The 19,960-nt window shown below is 42.0% G+C and overlaps 1 protein-coding gene across 2 annotated transcripts; it reads right to left on the bottom strand.

The window, feature by feature from the left end:
* Positions 1–8,955: 8,955 nt before the first annotated feature.
* On the bottom strand, positions 8,956–16,712 carry klf5b (Kruppel-like factor 5b). Of its 2 annotated transcripts, none has more exons than XM_041844005.2 (4): positions 16,383–16,712; positions 11,074–11,974; positions 10,057–10,116; positions 8,956–9,622 (listed from the first exon to the last, which is right to left on the bottom strand). In XM_041844005.2, exons 1-4 carry the CDS (start codon positions 16,575–16,577, stop codon positions 9,444–9,446), a joined length of 1,335 nt encoding a protein of 444 aa, XP_041699939.1. In that variant the 5' UTR covers positions 16,578–16,712; the 3' UTR covers positions 8,956–9,443. The 2 variants fall into 2 exon arrangements, with proteins under 2 accessions (XP_041699939.1, XP_041699940.1); XM_041844006.1 differs by having other exon boundaries at positions 9,611–9,622; positions 11,057–11,974.
* Between the last annotated feature and the right edge of the window lie 3,248 nt (positions 16,713–19,960).

Here is a 19,960-nt window from a genome sequence, read left to right as displayed (position 1 = left end):
CGATGTTTATCACCAGCACTGTTTGGCGCGATGGTAACACATTTACCTTTTGATTAGACGACCAGAGTTCGAATCGCTGACTGCATCATGATTCATGAAATCTCATTCTAACCAATAATGGGGCGTGTTCATTATAAATACATTGTGATTTAGTTTCGTATCAGACTAACTTTTCTTATGATTTTGTTTGCAGAGCTTACAGGCTGGCAGTTTATCGCCAATTCACCCTATGGGCACAAGGGAGAATTGGACGAGGTGTACGACATCACTTCCCTGCATGTGTCGTTTCTTCCATAAGGAGCGCATACCCAGAAGTAAAGGCATTTACGTCGAGTTTGAGATAGAATAAAACCAGTTAATTTAGTTAATCTAGCCTGAGTGGTTACATTTCTCCAGCCCCATCCCTCAGCTTTTTATTGAAAGAGGAGCAGGGAGACACTTTGTTACTGTTTCTACTTCAGATTGCCACTTTAAGAAGTTAAGATGCAGATTAAATACACACCAAAATATGTTACAGATACTATAAAAATGTCCCATCACTCAGACAGTTAGTGAACACAGCATCCAGCACAGCAAACAATCAATCAATCAAATGTATTTTACAAAAGCCCTTTTTACATCAAAATAATAACCACAGTGGTTATAGAGGGTGCAACAGTTCAACATCTCAGGAGCAAATGTCAGTTGGCTTTTCATAGCTGAGCGTTCATAGCTTGAGAGAGAGAGAGTCGAAACAGAAGGACCGGGACAAGGTAGCACATCCATTGAAACTGTAAAAAAAATCAGTGGAAAAACAATTCCACTCCGAATCCCTATCTGGATGGGTGTATCTTTGAATTCGCTGATGAATGGCCTGCTCCTTCTCCATTTTCGGAACACCAGCCCGCTTCCCCAAAGTAATCGATAGTATATCTTGGCTCGCTCTGTGATGATTGTGATCTCTCAGGTTCATACAGCGAGTTATGGTCTCAGATTTCAGTCATTTAGCAGACACTCTTATCCAGAGTGACTTACAGTTAGTGAGTGCATACATTTTTCATACTGGCCCCCCGTGGGAATCGAACCCACAACCTTGGCGTTGCAAGCGCCATGCTCTACCAACTGAGCTACACAGCTCTTCACTGAGCTCACTCTCCGTAAGCTCCATCTGTGGAGTATAGGGGCAGGACTTGGTTGTATACTGATGGTCATGAGTGCAATCTAGCTGGGCCCCGAGCTCTTTAGTGATGGTCCCGGTGGACCTCTTCTCCACCGCAGCACAGGTACACAATTAATTTTCTCCTTTCCCCCTTCTGATAACCAGGTGGCGAATCGCATCTCTGCATGTCTGGCAGACATATCAGTGTGGATGTCGGATCACCACCTCAAGCTGAACCTCGGCAAGACAGAGCTGCTCTTCCTCCCGGGGAAGGACTGCCCGCTCCATGATCTCGCCATCACGGTTGACAACTCCATTGTGTCCTCCTCCCAGAGTGCAAAGAACCTTGGCGTGACCCTGGACAATACCCTGTCATTCTCCGCTAACATCAAAGCGGTGACCCGATCCTGCAGGTTCGTGCTCTACAACATTCGCAGAGGACTACCCTACCTTACACAGAAAGCGGCACAGGTCCTAATTCAGGCACTTGTCATCTCCCGTCTGGATTACTGCAACTCGCTGTTGGCTGGGCTCCCTGCCTGTGCCAATAAACCCCTTCAACTTATCCAGAACGCTGCAGCCCGTCTGGTGTTCAACCTTCCCAAGTTCTCTCATGTCAGGGGCGGCAGGTAGCTTAGTGGGTAAGAGCGTTGTGCCAGTAACCGAAAGGTCGCTGGTTCTAATCCCCGAGCCGACTAGGTGAAAAATCTGTCGATGTGCCCTTGAGCAAGGCACTTAACCCTAATTGCTCCTGTAAGTCGCTCTGGATAAGAGCGTCTGCTAAATGACCAAAAAAAAAAAAAAAAAAAAATGTCACCCCGCTCCTCCGACACTCCACTGGCTTCCAGTCGAGGCTCGCATCTACTACAAGACCATGGTGCTTGCCTACGGAGCTGTGAGGGGAACGGCACCTCCTTACCTTCAGGCTCTGATCCTACACCCAAACGAGGGCACTACGTTCATCCACCTCTTGCCTGCTAGCTCCCCTACCTTTACGGAAGCACAGTTCCCGCTCAGCCCAGTCAAAGCTATTCGCTGCTCTGGCACCCCAATGGTGGAACAAGCTCCCCCACGACGCCAGGACAGTGGAGTCACTGACCACCTTCCGGAGACACTTGAAACCCTACCTCTTTAAGGAATACCTGGAATAGTATAAAAGTAATCCTTCTTCCCCCACCCCCCATTAAAAAAAAAAAGAAAAGAAAAAGGTGGTTGTCCCACTTGCTATCATAAATTGAATGCACCAATTTGTAAGTCGCACTGGATAAGAGCGTCTGCTAAATGATGTAAATGTAAATATACACTCTGGCACCCAGTGGTCAGTTTGGCATGCTGTACTAACCGTTCTTTCCGGTTGGTAGAGAACAATTAAGGCATCTATTAGGCCATAGTTATATTTAAGAATCACTGCATATACTGTATATTGTCCATTTTATATCCAAAATGGCCTCAGGAATGACAGATTGTCTTGAAATAAACAATAGCCTTAGAATTAACATGGATTTGCATGTACCTCCTCTGAATCCTGCACAGTCTCCTCCAGGATGAAAACTTTTTCAGGGATGAAAATGTCATCCTGAAAACAAACAACTATTTCAGTTGGCATTAACAAGCTACCGGTCTTGTATTCTTTGTCAACGCACACACACACAGCAAATACAGGGACATTCTTTTTACTGCAAACATTAGCTATGTCAACTTCAGTCTAGCTAAATGAAATGGCGCTAACAAAACATTACAAAAACAAATCTGTCAACAAAATATATTATAGTACTTTAAGTGTCTACGGTAACTACCTAAAAATAGGGGTACACAGAGAAACTGTTGCAATTTTAGTTGCAGTTGAGTTGCTTGGTAAAGTTATTTGCTGGGGGGTGTTACACAAAACACTTCAGACGCAATTAGCTAGTTACCTTCAACTGGAGTTGCAACAAAGTTGTCCAGTGTCTAACGCTAGCCTAGTCAACAACAGTCATGACCGGTTAAAGTTAATTCAGGCTCCATTGCATTGACTCGCGTCGCCTCCTCCATTCATGCTCAACTCCGAAGTCAGCGATGTTGATGATGGTCGGTTGGTAACCCCTACAACATAACCCTGGCGTCAGTCATTACTATGGCAATTTAAAATGTCGCTGACCATAGCTCAAATAAACCTTGTCGACAATCAAAATATTGAATATAGAAATGTTTTTATGTTAAATGCACATTAAGTATTAGTGGATTGAATACATGTCTTTGCTTAGATTTACTTCCTAAAGTGTTTCCATTCCCCTTTAAGCATTGTTGTGGACTTAGAACTCCAATAAAAAATAAAAAAAATAAAAATGAAGTGTGATTTTGAGAACAATGGGCGAAAAGGGTCAATATCAGGGTATATCTTTATCTACAGTTGAAGTCGGAAGTTTACATACATTTAGGATAGAGTCATTAAAACACGTTTTTCAACCACTCCACAAATATCTTGCTAACATTATTTCACTTATAATTCACTGTATCACAATTCCAGTGGGTCAGAAGTTTACATACATTAAGTTGACTGTGCCTTTAAACAGCTTGGAAAATTCCAGAAAAGAATGTCAAGGCTTTAAAAACTTCTGATAGGCTAATTGACATCATTTGAGTCAATTGGAGGTGTACCTGTGGATGTATTTCAAGGCCGACCTTCAAACTCAGTGCCTCTTTGCTTGACATCATGGGAAAAACAAAAGAAATCAGTCAAGACCTCAGAAAAAAAATTGTAGACCTCCACAAGTCTGGTTCATCCTTGGGAGAAATTTCCAAACGCCTGAAGGTACCAAGTTCATCTGTACAAACAATAGTACGCAAGTATAAACACCATGGGACCACGCAGCCGTCATACCGCTCAGGAAGGAGACGAGTTCTGTCTCCTAGAGATGAACGTACTTTAGTGCGAAAAGTGCAAATCAATCCCAGAACAACAGCAAAGGACCTTGTGAAGATGCTGTAGGAAACAGGTAGAAAAGTATCTATATCCACAGTAAAATGAGTCCTATATCGACATAACCTGAATGGCCGCTCAGCAAGGAAGAAGCCACTGCTCCAAAACCGCCATAAAAAAGCCAGACTACGGTTTGCAACTGCACATGGGGACAAAGATCGTAGTTTTTGGAGAAATGTCCTATGGTCTGATGAAACAAAAATAGAAATGTTTGGCCATAATGACCATTGTTATGTTTGGAGGAAAAAGGGGAAGGATTGCAAGCCGAACACCATCCCAACCGTGAAGCACGGGGGTGGCAGCATCATGCTGTGGGGGTGCTTTGCTGCAGGAGGGACTGGTGCACTACACAAAATAGATGGCATCATGAGGAAGGAAAATTATGTGGATATATTAAAGCAACATCTCAAGACATCAGTCAGGAAGTTAAAGCTTGGTCGCAAATTACAGCTGCAAATCAAATGATACAAACCCCCCAAAAATCAATTTTAATTCCAGGTTGTAAGGCAACAAAATAGGAAAAATGCCAAGGGGGTTGAATACTTTCGCAAGCCACTGTAAACCAGCAGATCAGTTGATCTCATGTTGTTACCATGTCAAGAGAGTTTGATACTACAAAAGTATATGGACACCCCTTCAAATTAGTGGATTTGGCTATTTCAGCCACACCCGTTGCTGACAAGTGTATAAAATCGAGCACACAGCCATGCAATCTCCATAGACAAACATTGGCAGTACAATGGACTTACTGAAGAGCTCAGGGACTTCCAACGTGGCACCGTCATAGGATGCCCTACTAGAGCTGCCCCGGTCAACTGTAAGTGCTGTTATTGCGAAGTGGAAACATCTAGGAGCAACAACGGCTCAGTCGCGATGTGCTAGGCCACACAAGCTCAGAGAACGGGACCCCCGAGTGCTGTAGCGGGTAAAACCAATCTGTCCTCGGTTGCAACACTCACTTCCGAGTTCCAAACTGCCTCTTGAGGCAACGTCAGCACAATAACTGTTTGTCGGGAGCTTCATGAAATGGATTTCCGTGGCTGAGCAGCCGCACACAAGCCTAACATCACCATGTGCAATGCCAAGCGTCGGCTGGAGTGGTGTAAAGCTGGCCGCCATTGGACTCTGGAGCAGGGGAAACGCGTTCTCTGGAGTGATGAATCACGCTTCACCATCTGGCAGTCCGACGGACGAATCTGGGTTTGGCGGATGCCAGGAGAACACTACCTGCCGAATGCATAGGGCCAACTGTAAAGTTTGGTGGAGGAGGAATAATGGTCTGGGGCTGTTTTTCATGGTTCGGGCTAGGCCCCTTAGTTCCAGTGAAGGGAAATCTTAACGCTACAGCATATAATGACATTCTATACGATTCTGTGCTTCCAACTTTGTGGCAACAGTTTGGGGAAGACCCTTTCCTTTTCAGCATGACAATGCCCCCATGCACAAAGCGAGGTCCATTCAGAAACTTGACTGGCCTGCACAGAGCCCTGACCTCAACCCCATCGAACACCTTTGGGATGAATTGGAACGCTGATTGTGAGCCAGGCCTAATCGCCCAACATCAGTGCCCGACCTCACGAATGCTATTGTGGCTGAATGGAAGGAAGTCCCCGCAGCAATGTTCCAACATCTAGTGGAAAGTCTTCCCAGAAGAGTGGAGGCTGTTATAGCAGCAAAGGGGGGAACAACTGCATATTAATGCCCATGATTTTGGAATGAGATGTTCGACGAGCATGTGTCCACATACTTCTGGTCATGTAGCATATAAGACAGCTGTGTCCAGGTTCTCTACTCCCGCTCCCAATGAAATATTGACCTATGAGGAACATTGAAAATCGCAAGGCTGGTAATTCATATAAAAAACGTATTGTAAGAATATAGACGGGTTAGGTGACAACATCACAAAAACTATGCGTGCACTTCAATGGGGCAGGAGGCCGTGTTGTGTTTTGATTATAAACGGTCAGATAGCTAGCAACAATGACAAGAAACTGCCATGTTGGGAGTCGACGTGGCTCGTTTCAGCTCGTTGTATCTTGTTATTGATACCATGTCTTGTTTTGAGGTGTTCTGACTCATGTCACGTCTATGCTAATATGGCTTAAATTAGCTAGCTAGCTAACCAACAACTGTAATTATGTATTTGAGAGACAACAAGTGCTCATTGTGCAAATGTATTTATGTTTTCAATAAACATTTTGAGAATAAATATAGTTTACTTGTTGTTTACCATGTCTGTTTTGCCCCATATTTGTGCACACGTCGGTTTTGTTGCTAAACAACCAATCTGTCTATAGGATTATATTTGCTACAAACATTTAATCTTAAATGTCAACATAATTAGAATATAATTTGTAGATTAAAATAACTCAATCAGGATTGGCTTGATTTAGTTACACATTTTAGATGTGGACAGTTCAGAGATGTTTTATTTTCCGTTCTTAATAAGAAATTACCATACAGTATTAAGAGAAATTGTTATTAATGGATTATATAAATTGTACATGAAAAAGTAAATATGAGCTTTCCATTGATAAAATGTGTAGTGTAAATTGCCACAGTAGATTTCCTGTGGTAAACAAGGAGATACTTTATTTCACTTTATTTCACGGAATAAATGTCAAATAGTTACATCTGCGCTGAGTCTGCTCAATGAGTCGGTTTAATTTATACAGAAGATAATACCCTGTAGAGAGCGAACATGTCTTGAACGATTTTGTGAGAAAGAAGGACTAAAAGTTAACACCGACATCAGCTTTAAGGATCGGTAATAGTGGCCAATAATGGTTGCTATTCAGATCAGCTGTGCAGTGATCTTAGTGCATGTTTATGGTTTAACAAGAGATTACCTGGAGATAATAATGTGGTCCTCTGTAGCTCAGCTGGTAGAGCACGGCGCTTGTAACGCCAGGGTAGTGTGTTCGATCCCCTGGACCACCCATACACAAAAATGTATGCACGCATGACTGTAAGTCGCTTTGGATAAAAGCGTCTGCTAAGTGGCATATTATACATTATATAATACAGTAACCAACAATGGTTGCAATAGGCCCAACAAGATCCAAAAAGCAAGCAAACAAACATGGAAGTAAATCGTTTGTTGGGCAAGTGGGGTGTAAGTGAACATGAGTTTTTATGGCCATATAATTACCAAAGAGCTAGGTGGATTTTGCAAGGGTGTGTCAACCTCAGGAGAATTAATTGTACATAAAGGTACATCAATCTTAGTGTTTGCATTGCTCTATGAGAAACTGACAGATGGCATTACAAACACAATAGCTCAGGTTCCAATGAAAGAGCAAACGTCTTGAAAGAGGAATGTTATGTGCCAATGAGATGAAATATTATTCTCTGTGAAAGGTCTGCGCGGATCATTGCTGTTCTTTTCTCACAGAGCAGTGTTGACACAGTGGGTGTGAAATTCTTTGTTGCTATGACAGGTGAATACTATATTAATCCACACATATCTTGCACATGCCTTGAATACAATAACAGAACTTTTCCCAAGGTATAACATTGTAAACACACAGTTTATTAGATTTTTTTGTTGCTCATGTAGCCATCTTGGCACATATTGGCCATTATAGCCTATAAGTATGTCATCTAAAAACACTAATATTTTTTAAGCACTACTTAGTATCATTTAAAGTCAGCGTAAACCAAAGTTTACAGTTTAAAGGAGCAATAAACAAAACAATAAGATCCGAAATACAGAGGATACAAAATATTTACATGTCAACACATTTTCGTAATCTGAAATGATAGCGATTATTATTCAATGTATTTAATCATATTATCATAAATAAATAAAAAATGTACAACACCGTAACTATATTACATTTTTTATAGCCAAGAAAGGCAGCAATCAAGTCAACGGACTGTCTTTTACTTAGTCTTTAATTCATTAATAAAACATTAAAAGGCACTTAGAAAATCAGTACTATAATGTGTGATATATCATTCTTAAACAATAATTTTAAAAATATTACTTAGACTTCCATTTGTACATGATATACAGGATTTAAATGTAGTCGTAGTCATACTTACACGTCAATAGCAATAAATGTTCTGATATTTTGCCTTTAAGTACCAATACCAAGTAGAAAAGACAGAGATAATACTGTAAATTGAGAACCCCAACTGTTTCACTTTTTCGATCTATAGCGATGGAACTTAGGCTTACGAGTGTTTTAACGATGCATCTTTCCTACAACGGCCGAAGATGTAACATGTGTTTCCCAAAACACCACACAGTGAGAACGGTAGCTAAATGCGTCGTTGGAGCATGTGTCGATACGGATATGATCGAAAGAAAGGGAGTGCTGCTCTCGGATCAGCTTTCTCCATTCAAATATTTCCTTAACATTATAATTATTTCACAATACTGACTACTGATCAGCTCCTAGAGATACAGTATTACCACCAACGGCTGCAAATATTGAGGTGGCTTACTCTGATGCTTACCCAATAAAAATGCACTAAATCACAGATTTGGTACATCATTGTGCACAAGTTAGGCTACACATCATGAAATATATTGAGACAAATTACAGACAGTAGCCTACAAGTAGCAAAATATAACTCAATATGATTGAAATAGGCCTATAGCCTACTGTTTATAATTTAATGCGGTCATCTGGGTTTTCATTTGAAGCATCTTTTTATACTTGCTTGTTTGTATCAATTGCAAAGACATTGGCAACTTTGTATTTGTAGTCAACTTTGTTCTGAAGTTATCGGTGGTCACTGAAAGACGGATAAACCATGTGATGCTATGTTTAGCGGAGATCTTCTGTGTATAAAGTGAGGGCAAAAAATAATACAAGTGGTCTGAGGCAGGCGTTAGATTATGAGTGTTTTCAAGTGCAACAAAATTTAACGATGCTCCTACAAAGGTTCTAATGATGAACTTAGCCTTAAGATGCTTTTGTGAAACCGGGCCGTAAACTTACCATCAAATGATTAGTGGAATCAGATGTGCTAGTACTGGAATAGATCAAATAGGTGAAACGGCTGGGGGTACATCAGCAGAGGTTTGGGAAACACTGCTGTAGATAAATCATAGAGATACTAAAAAGTAGCTTGTTTGATCATTATAGCTTGACTCAATCCACCTTTGTGCTCTTATTCAAAAATCTAACCATGGCAGTATTTACTGAAATAAATACATGGAAAATCTACATCCATCTTGTAGTCATTGTAAGATACATTGGTACAATAAAACAAATCCATGTGTGTTTCAACACCACATTTGAAATGTGTTGAGATTTACTTAAGTACACTTAACATAAAGTTTAATTTGAATTTGATCTAATAAAAAAAATGATATACGGTAGGTAGGCTTCTCTAACTCCGGTGCCTCTTCATGTGTAGAGCCAGGTGGTCAGACCGGGAGAAACAGCGGTTACACACACCACACTGGAAGGGCTTGGCCCCTGTGTGTTTCCTGAAGTGGCGTGTCAGCTCGTCGGAACGAGCAAAGCGCCACTCGCACCCCTCCCAGGAGCATTGGTACGGCTTCTCTCCTGGAATGCAGCACAGAATGAGATTATTCTACCGCAGAAACAGGGGTGATCATGTTACGTCACAAATGTACAGTACTAACTAAATACTTTAAACTATAAAACTTTGTGTTGATAGGGTCAGTAAAGATAATATTTCAATATTTGACACAAGTATCTTGAATGAATTAGAATCTATATTTTTTTTAATAATAGATGAAGACATAAAAACACAAACAAGGAAACATTTCCGTTTTGTTTGTTTAAGCTGTTTAAAACAGCTTTCCCGTTCAACAACATGCGGCAACATTTGGCGGGCCAGATCTCATTTAGCATTCAGAATGCATCTGCGTGCCAAAAGCATTATTTTGCCTGGCAACATAACATACTGGCCCCCCAAAATAAGAGACGAGTCGCCCATAACAGGACTTTTATAATGTTACCAGTAAAACACTTACCCGTATGTGTCCGCAAATGGGCCTTTAAATGGGAGGACTTGGTGTAGACTTTCTTACATTCTGATGAAAAATAATGGAACCAAATGCATGTCATTACAGCATACCTATAATTGATTAATAAGCTTTTAACAAGAACAACATCCTACATCTGACAGAGTGGTGTTAATGGTCATGATTGAATTATAAACCACACATTGCATTAATTTCATGCTTATAAATCAAGTTAGACCTTTATGGAATCGTTACCTTTTCTGTTTGTTTGATCTTTACGATTCAATTCCATGGGTTTCAAGAACATAATAATATAATCTGCTACTAGTCTTTTTTACTCAACAGCAAACCAAAGCATCTCTCCCACTACAGCTGTAGGATCTTAATTTGAGCCAGTTTGCTACAGCAGGAAAATATTCCTGCAGCAACAGAACATTTGAATTATTGTGTGGATTATAATTAATGGACATTTTTGTAGGGGTTGATAAATTTTTCGTAAGGGAAGGTCAAGTCTGAAATTACACACTTCAGAAGCCTTTTAAACCTCAAATACACCACTAGTTTAACATTTCCTGCACTGTTGACCAATCACCGACAAATGGGTGTAGACTTCGACTACCGAGCTTCGACAGACTTTAGTGCAGGGATCATCAACTAGATTCAGCCGCGGTCCGTTTTTTTCTTGAGCGGATGGTCGGGAGGTCGGAACATAATTACAAATAATTTGTAGACTGCAAATTGAATAAAACATAATCATTTCAAACCTTCCTTACATTTGTATATGATCACGTGTCTCTCTATTATGTGTGGGAATACTTGGGAACAGATTTCAAAAATATAAATCACTTGGAGCTGATTTTGAAGTTTTTTACAGTCTATTATATCCAACAATGAAAATTAAAAAAAATATATATATATGTATTTTCTTGCTTAGAAAAAACCACCCACGGGCCAAATTCAGCCTGTGGGCCGGCAGTTTGAGAACCCTGCTTTAGTGTATTGAGACTACCTGCGATGTCTCCTCACCTGGAACGTCACAGTGATGTATCCTCCGCCTCTCCAGGTCAGGGTTATTCCTGCGGTTAAACCTCCCTGGACCTGATTGAGCCAATGCTGGGGACACTGGCCCAACACCAGGGTTCTGGCCTGCTCCAAGACTAGAACTTTGGCTTTGTCCAAGACCTGGACTCTGAACTAATCTAAGACTGGTGCTCGGAACTGGTCCTAGACCTGAGCTTTGGACTGGCCCAAGACCAGGACTTAGTTTCGAGGCAATACTGGCTGTATAAGATGGAGGCGGAGACAGATTCTGGATCAGCTCTTTCCCTCTGTCTGGGCTCCCTGGCTCGGAGTTGGGCGGGGACGGAGGAAGATAGGCTGGTCGCTGCTGCGAATGGCTTGCGAACTGGGTTGTCAGAGGATAGCCACCATTTTGTGGGCATCCCATAGATTTGACAACAATCTGGGGGGATGGTAAGTGGACTTTGCTGAAAGGGACCGACAAGGAGGACACAGGGACACCCCTGTGGAGGTTGGTGTTCACTGGGTGAACGGGCACCAGCTGCTCCAGCTCAGAGTTCAACAGCTGGAACAACGGAACGTCTGGGAAGTCCAGGGAGGGCATTTCCTGTTTGATGAACAGGCTACTTCCTGTGTCTGTCGAAGTGCCATAAAGCTCAAGGTGTTCTGGAAGTGTTGTTGGACCAGGGTTGCACTGGCAACTTGGGTGGATGAGGGAGTGGGAGAGAGGCTCTGTCTTGATGGGTCTCATAGGCCGACACAGGCTGGGGTGCAGGTAGGTAACGTCAGGGAGGAGGAGGCTCATGTTGATGCTGTGTGGGGAACCAAGGTCCTCCGTGAAAGATGGCTGTCTGGTGTCTGGGACTTTCTGAGGAGGTGACAGATATTTGTCCATCTCGGAATTACCCTGCAAGGAAAAAAAGAGATAGTCGTGAGTGTTCTGATTTTTTTAATATACAGTTGAAGTCGGAAGTTTACATACACTTAGGTTGGAGTCATTAAAACTAGTTTTTCAACCACTCCACAAATTTCTTGTTAACAATCTATAGTTTTGGCAAGTCGGTTAGGACATCTACTTTGTGCATGACACAAGTAATTTTTCCAACAATTGTTTACAGACAGATTATTTCACTTACAATTCACTGTATCACAATTCCAGTGGGTCAGAAGTTGACATACACTAAGTTGACTGTTTCTTTAAACAGCTTGGAAAATTCCAGAAAATTATGTCTTGGCTTTAGAAGGGTCTGATAGGCTAATTGACATCATTTGAGTCAATTGGAGGTGTACCTGTGGATGTATTTCAAGGCCTACCTTTAAACTCAGTGCCTCTTTGCTTGACATCATGGGAAAATCAAAAGAAATCAGCCAAGACCTCAGAAAAAATATGTAGACCTCCACAAGTCTGGTTCATCCTTTGAAGCAATTTCCAAACGCCTGAATGTACCACGTTCATCTGTACAAACAATAGTACGCAAGTATAAACACCATGGGACCACGCAGCCGTCATACCGGTCAGGAAGGAGACGCGTTCTGTCTCCTAGAGATTAACGTACTTTGGTGCAAAAAGTGCAAATCAATCCCAGAACAACAGCAAAGGACCTTGTGAAGATGCTGGAGGAAACAGGTACAAAAGTATCTATATCCACAGTAAAACAAGTCCTATATCGACATAACCTGAAAGGCTGCTGTTTGGAGGAAAAAGGGGGTGGCTTGCAAGCCGAATAACACCATCCCAACCGTGAAGCACAGGGGTGGCAGCATCATCCTGTGGGGGTGCTTTGCTGCAGGAGGGACTGGTGCACTTCACAAAATAGATGGCATCATAAGGAAGGAAAATTATGTGGATATATTGAAGCAACATCTCAAGACATCAGTCAGGAAGTTAAAGCTTGGTCGCAAATGGGTCTTCCAAATAGACAATGACCCCAAGCATACTTCCAAAGTTGTGGCACAATGGCTTAAGGACAACAAAGTCAAGGTATTGGAGTGGCCATCACAAAGCCCTAACCTCAATCCTATAGAAAATGTGTGGGCAGAACTGAAAAAGTGTGTGTGAGCAAGGAGGCCTACAAACCTGACTCAGTTACACCAGCTCTGTCAGGAGGAATGGGCCAAAATTCACCCAACCTATTGTGGGAAGCTTGTGGAAGGCTAACCAAAATGTTTGACCCAAGTTAAACAATTTAAAGGCAATGCTACCAAATACTAATTGAGTGAATGTAAACTTCTGACCCACTGGGAATGTGATTAAATAAATAAAAGCTGAAATAAATAATTCTCTCTACTATTATTCTGACATTTTCACATTCTTAAAATAAAGTGGTGATCCTAACTGACCTAAAACAGGGAATTTTACTAGGATTAAATGTCAGAAATTGTGAAAAACTGAGTTTAAATGTATTTGGCTAAGGTGTATGTAAACTTCCGACTTCAACTGTATGGAGTATTTGTGAGTTACAGTTAATACTAGGGCTGTGAAAGTTAACGCGTGACATCGCAGTGCTAACTGTGCCACTAGAGATCCTGGTTCGAATCCAGGCTCTGTTGCAGCCGGCCGCGACCGGGAGACTCATGGGCGGCGCACAATTGGCCCAGCGTCGTCCAGGGTAGGGGAGGGAATGGCCGGCAGGGATGTAGCTCAGTTGATAGAGCATGGCGTTTGCAACGCCAGGGTTGTGGGTTCGATTCCCATGGGGGGCCAGTATATGAAGAAAGAAAAAAACAACAACATTGTATTCACTAACTGTAAGTCGCTCTGGATAAGAGCGTCTGCTAAATGACTAAAATGTAAAATGTAATGTTAATCGCAGTAAAATAAATGTGACACCGTTAATCGCGTCTCCATTTCTTCACCGCACGGAAACCGTTTAAGCGCACGTGTTTCCGCATGGACCCAGAACACAGCTACAGTCAATGCTTGTGCCTTTAAATTACTGAAGACTGCGTACCTCTAGCCAAAATCATGTGAAAGTTATGCCCAATATTACCGGAGCTATGTTTTTTCTTTCTGCCGCGGATTCGGGCGCATGTCGCGGGGCTGTTTTAAACTACTTGCAAGCCGCTATTTTTTGGTTTGATAACAAACGACATTAGCTAGCTAGCAAACTGATAACTTGACCACTGACTAGGCTATGCACACATTTGGATGGCGCAGGAAGAACTTAAAAGGAATAGGCTCCTCAAAGAGATGCTTCAAAGATTGGGCTGCAAGAGTGGGGGGTGTAAGGATATGTGTGTGTGTGTGTGAGAGAGAGGATGTGTGTTTCAAGTTTCAAGTTTATATTGTCATGTGCACTAGCACAGTGAAATGCCTTTCTTACTTGCTCATTCCCAACAATGCAGTAATCAATATAATAGTCAATAGTGTGAGAGCGAGGGTGTGGGAGGGAGGGAGAGTGTGTAGACCTGTGTGTAAAGTTAGCTGAACAGTACAGATGGTTACAGTGGTTTCATAACATTGTTGGACAAGTTTAAAAGCTCTTTGTTATTTGTATCCACAGGGCCAGTTTTTTTTCTCCTATAGTCACACTTATTTAGAATGCCTGAAGCTTTAACAGTACTTAAAGAATTGTGTGTGTGTGTGTGTGTGTGTGTGTGTGTGTGAGAGAGAGAGAGAGTGCTGTGCGCAAGTGTTAAAGCTCACACACTAGTAGGATTGACAAACAGCAGTCAATCTCTTTTGTGTTGACACAGCAAAGACCTTGGAAGTAGTCAGCCACCCAGCCTCGTTAAAATACTCCAAACCAGAAGGTGGCAGTAGGGTTGTTTGGCATTGCATATCTGTGCGTATTGCTTATGGTTTAGATTCCAATGTTACCACTAATGTTGCTATTTTGTAGAAAGCCCTTGTTGATACTAGCCAGATGGCCACAGCTAGATAACTACCTAGCAAAATGATGAAGAAACAATTTAATTCACTCTCCATAATCCCATACTGCCATTGCCAGCCCATAGCCAAATGTTTAGCTAGCTAGCTAACGTTAGCATATTCGCTAGCTAACAATCCAATCCTTCACTGACATGGCCTATAAAGTAGATACATGTTTAGTATTCACAGGCCCATCGCTGAAATAAACCCTGTGAAGGCTACTGGAATTTGGTGTGGCATAGGCTAATCTAGCCAGGGATCTGACTGCTGTTTTTGTCCTCATGCTAGATAGTTTAGTCACAGCAGCACGAAAGGAGCTGATTGGCTGACTATCCTGTTGTCCAACGTGATGTAATGGCTGTTGTGTCTACTACTAGCTAACATGAGGACGAAAACGGCAGTGTACTTAAAAAACGAGCAGTCTTTAAAACGTCTTGATTTGGCAGTTTGGATAATGGGCGAATTTGGAATACATTGGAATATTGCATCTCTGGATTAAGCTACATGTTCCAGCTATATCACGTGCCAGCTCCTAGCTGCCCTATTAGAGAATGGAGCCGCTCCAACTCAAATTGAAAAATGTACATAGAGTCGGATCTCTGAGGCTAATGGTTTCATTGGCTATCTCACTATTAAATTATATATTTTTGCAGCCCCACCAGTGCTCTAGGAGAGAACGGAGAGAGTGGTGATCAAGTTCATATCAACCAGTCAGCAGTAAAGCATTTATCATGTAGACTACACTGCTACATCTCCCGTAAAACCATTCATATCCCTAAAAAGACTACGCTGACCAACGCAAAACAAGATCACATGTGTCAATCAACATATTTTGAAACACATGTAGGCAGGCCTACAGTATTTGAAAAACAAAACAACTCGAACCAGTCCGCATCGCTTGGGGGAATATTGGGGCCCGATGTACTGAAGGCTATTAACACATGAAAGAAATCCCCTCCAAGCAGCTGGGCTTCTGAACTAGTACTCCTGTCTAGGCAATGGGCTGGGCTGGCGATGGAAATCTATAGCTGAATTTAGACTGTCCAGCTGCTGCCTGCATGCGTTATGCATCTCATTCTATACGTTTTGAGATGGGAAACGTTTAATCTCAGTCCACTATCTATATATCTATACATATAGGCTATTTTGCCTGGTAATTAGATAGCTGAATAGTAGCCTATACTATAGCCTAAATATCAAAGTGTTCACTTAACATCCGCTGTCAGTTCAGCACGACCCAGGTCACAGGGAATTTGTCATAGGCTACCTACCGCCTATAGGGTACTGTACAACCTATCTTTATAGTGATGTGGCTGAACATTCCCATATTACTCTTAAAAAATGGGCTACATTTACAAGCTGGGTGTGTTAGTGGCGTGACCCAACGAAGCCATGCAATCTCCTCGCTCAAACTGTAAATTCGCTTTCTAATTAAATACCGTACCAGATTGTAGTCGTGAAATGAAGAGCTTCCACCGATTGTATTCCTCATGTTGTTGAGGACTTGTCCATGACCATGATCTTTTCCTCCCCCTGCTCTCAGCCCGTCCGCTAGTGGTGGTGCGGTGGGTTTACAGTGGTCGGGTGCGTCCGGCCCCAGAGCGACCCAAACATTCTTGGTTAATAAGTCAGTGGCCATAAACACTGATAATGTTATGTCCAGTAGACCGCGAAATTGTGGCGACGGGGGGGATAATTTAGCATAGGACTAATTCTGATTTGAACAAATAGCTCAAACCAGGCAGTTGTCTGTTGCTCACTCCCTCTTGTTTTGCGCTTGTGCTTGTCAAATTACGCAACTGCGTGATAGCAGTGCGTCTGTCTGTATAGGGCGGGGCTCGACATGTAGAAAAATACACAAGATATGTTTTCAATTGTAGAATAGACAGAACATAAGACTTAAAGTAATGATTAGCTTTGCTTTTACATTCAGTTTCGAGGAGGGAAGACATTGAAAAAGATACATGGAAAGGCATCAACGTGATTTGTGGGAAGATTAACTTGTCAAGTGTGAGGGAACCTATTCATTCATTCAGTTACTTATTCACAGCCTCTTAAAATAACATTGTGACTCATAAAAGCTCCTTTCCTCCAGCATTTTATGGGAATGTGTTGGATACCTAGGTCAAGTGTTGACCTAAGATATAGGACACTTGAATGTGAATGAATAATTCAGCAGCCTGTTGTTCTTCCTTTGTGACTCCAGGCTTTTTGAGGGGCCATTGTGGATGATAAATTCTGTACAGGCCCTTGGAATCAATCCATCAAGTTCCTCCTCTCTATTCAAGTAATATTCAAACCAGCATCAATGGAACTTACTGGATGCAATGCTTTTTAGTCCCTAGCCTATGAAAACGGCCCATAAAGTTTGAAATGTGATGATGAATGATTGTATATTTCATGTGTCAGTTTGTTAGGAGATGTGCTTGTGTTTCAAACTGTTCCTTCTATAGGTGTCCGGGAAACCGGCCCTTATGTCCGTCTTAGTTGTTCAGTCTGATATACTGTACATTTTACATTTAATTTTTAGTCATTTAGCAGACACTCTTTTTGTATTATTTTTTAAAACCTTTTTCGTCATATCCAATTGGTAGTTACAGTCTTGTCCCATCGCTGCAACTCCCGTACGGACTCGGGAGAGACGAAGGTCGAGAGCCATGCGGCCTCCAAAACACAACCCTGCCAAGCCGCACTGCTCGCTTAACCCGGAAGCCAGCCGCACCAATGTATCGGAGGAAACTGACGACTGAACTCAGCGTGCATGCACCAGCCCACCACAAGGAGTCGCTAGAGTGCAATGGGACAAGGACATCCCGGCCGGCCAAACCCTCCCCTAACCCAGACGACGCTGAGCCAATTGTGCGCCGGCTCCCGGTCGCGGCGACACAGCCTGGGAATGAACCCGGGTCTGTAGTGACTCCTCAAGCACTGTGATGCAGTGCCTTAGACCGCTGCGCCACTCGGGAGGCCAGCAGACACTCTCAGGGTGGCAGGTAGCTTAGTGGGTAAGAGCGTTGTGCCAGTAACCGAAAGGTCGCTGGTTCATATCCCCGAGCCGACTAGGTGAAAAAATAAAATAAATACAAATATGCTGATGTGCCCTTAAGCAAGGCACTTAACCCTAATTGCTCCTGTAAGTCGCTCTGGATAAGAGCATCTGCTAAATGACAAAAATGTAAATGTATCAACCACAGTCAGTGCATTCAACTTAAAGTCCTACTCTAGTCTCCTTTTCAGCTCATTTATCACCTGATTTACTTAACAAAAGGCACATCTCAAGTGTTCCAGGTATCCTTGTGACATGGCACAAGTGGGGGGTGGCCGATGACATCAGAGGGCACCATCAGACCAACTCCTTGAATGGCCTACTCCATGAAGTTTGCACTTGTGTAAAAAAAAAAAAAATGTTTTGCTCAAAACATATTTGTTTACCCTTAAGTGTGTGTACATTACTGTATTTATACGTAGGATATTGTTTTCAACAGGAACAGTTAAAAAATAACTGGAGTGCATCTTTAAGGAAGCTAGGTAAGACAAGTACATATCACAATCATTGTAAATAAAACTCCTCAATAAAGCAGCTATCAGCAAAATCAGTTAGTAAGAAAAGACAAGTGCAGGTGTTAGTGCAAGAAAGCCACGTACAACAGTTAAGTGTTAGGGTATACAACAAGTTATAAGATATTTTTTCTACATCATCTTTGGTCATGAAGAAATATATATATATATATATATATATATATATATATATATATATATATATATATATATATATATACCCCTGGGACATGTTCAGTAGGCACAAAACGGAATAAAACATTCTGAAATTAACTGAGACAAGGAGGTACTATCTGTACTTGTTCATCAATTAATGCTTGTTTTTGTTTTCTGGTGTGCCCCTAGTGAACACAACCCTGGGCAGTGGACCAACACCGATCCATGCAATGTCGCTGACTGGTCGTTCAGATAGTCATCTGACACAGTTTTAATCGAAGCGATCTTCCCAAGGAGGAGAACCATAGACAGACCATCGGACCATAGCTGGTAGTCCCTGGTCCAAAAAAGGTTGAGAAACACTGCCTTGTAGACAATATGTCCCGACGGTCTGGTTGAGTCCCTTGTCAGGCATGTTAAAAACGCCACTGCAGTGCAGCTGTCTTCGAGGACTGCATACTTTATGCCAACATTTCTAGGGCAGCAGTGAAAACTGCAAAGACGCTGGCAGGGGGAGACATTGAGGGGATGTTTGGATGAAAATAGCTCCATATTTCATTCAGAAACACTGTGCGGCATACTTAACATGTATTAAGGAACTGATCTTTATGGTCTGGTATTTCATTTTGAATTTGATGCTAGCTAGCCATTAGTTGTTTTGTTGGTCACACGTTATTTGGATAGTCTGTATAGTCCATCTGTAAATGCTCTACAGATCATGGTCATACTATCAACAAACTATCTGTTGATAAGCAACTGCTTGCTAAGGTTAAGGTAAGGGTTAGGTTTAGAATAAGGGTTAGGGTAAGGTTTAAGGTTAGGATTAGGGATAGGGTTACGGTAAGGGTTAAGTTCAGGGTTAGGATTAAGGGTTAAGTTTAGTAGATAGTTAGTTGAAATGTTATTGATAGTCTGTAGATAGTCTGTAGAGCATCTACAGATGGACTATCCAAATAAAGTGTTACTGTTTTGTTTAACCATCTTGTTTGGTTTGGTTTCGACATGATAAATGTTTACTTGTCGCTGTGACCTTGATGGTAAGTAAATATTGGATAATTTGTGCTATAATCCATTATACACTGAGTATACCAAACATTAGGAACAGATTCTTAATATTGAGTTGCACCCCCTTTTGCCCTCAGAACAGCCTCAATTCGTCAGGGCATGGCCTCTACAAGGTGTCAAAAGCGTTCCATAGGGATACTGGCCCATGTTGACTTCAATGCTTCCAACAGCTGTGTCAAGTTGGCTGGATGTCCGTTGGGTGGTGGACCATTCTTTTTTTTATTGATTTTTTTTAGGGGGTAG

This window comes from Coregonus clupeaformis, chromosome 23 (assembly GCF_020615455.1).
Source record: "Coregonus clupeaformis isolate EN_2021a chromosome 23, ASM2061545v1, whole genome shotgun sequence".
Classification (NCBI taxonomy): Eukaryota; Metazoa; Chordata; class Actinopteri; order Salmoniformes; family Salmonidae; genus Coregonus; species Coregonus clupeaformis.
Note: the sequence above shows the minus strand (reverse complement) of the source record. Positions and strands in the feature narration are given on the sequence as shown.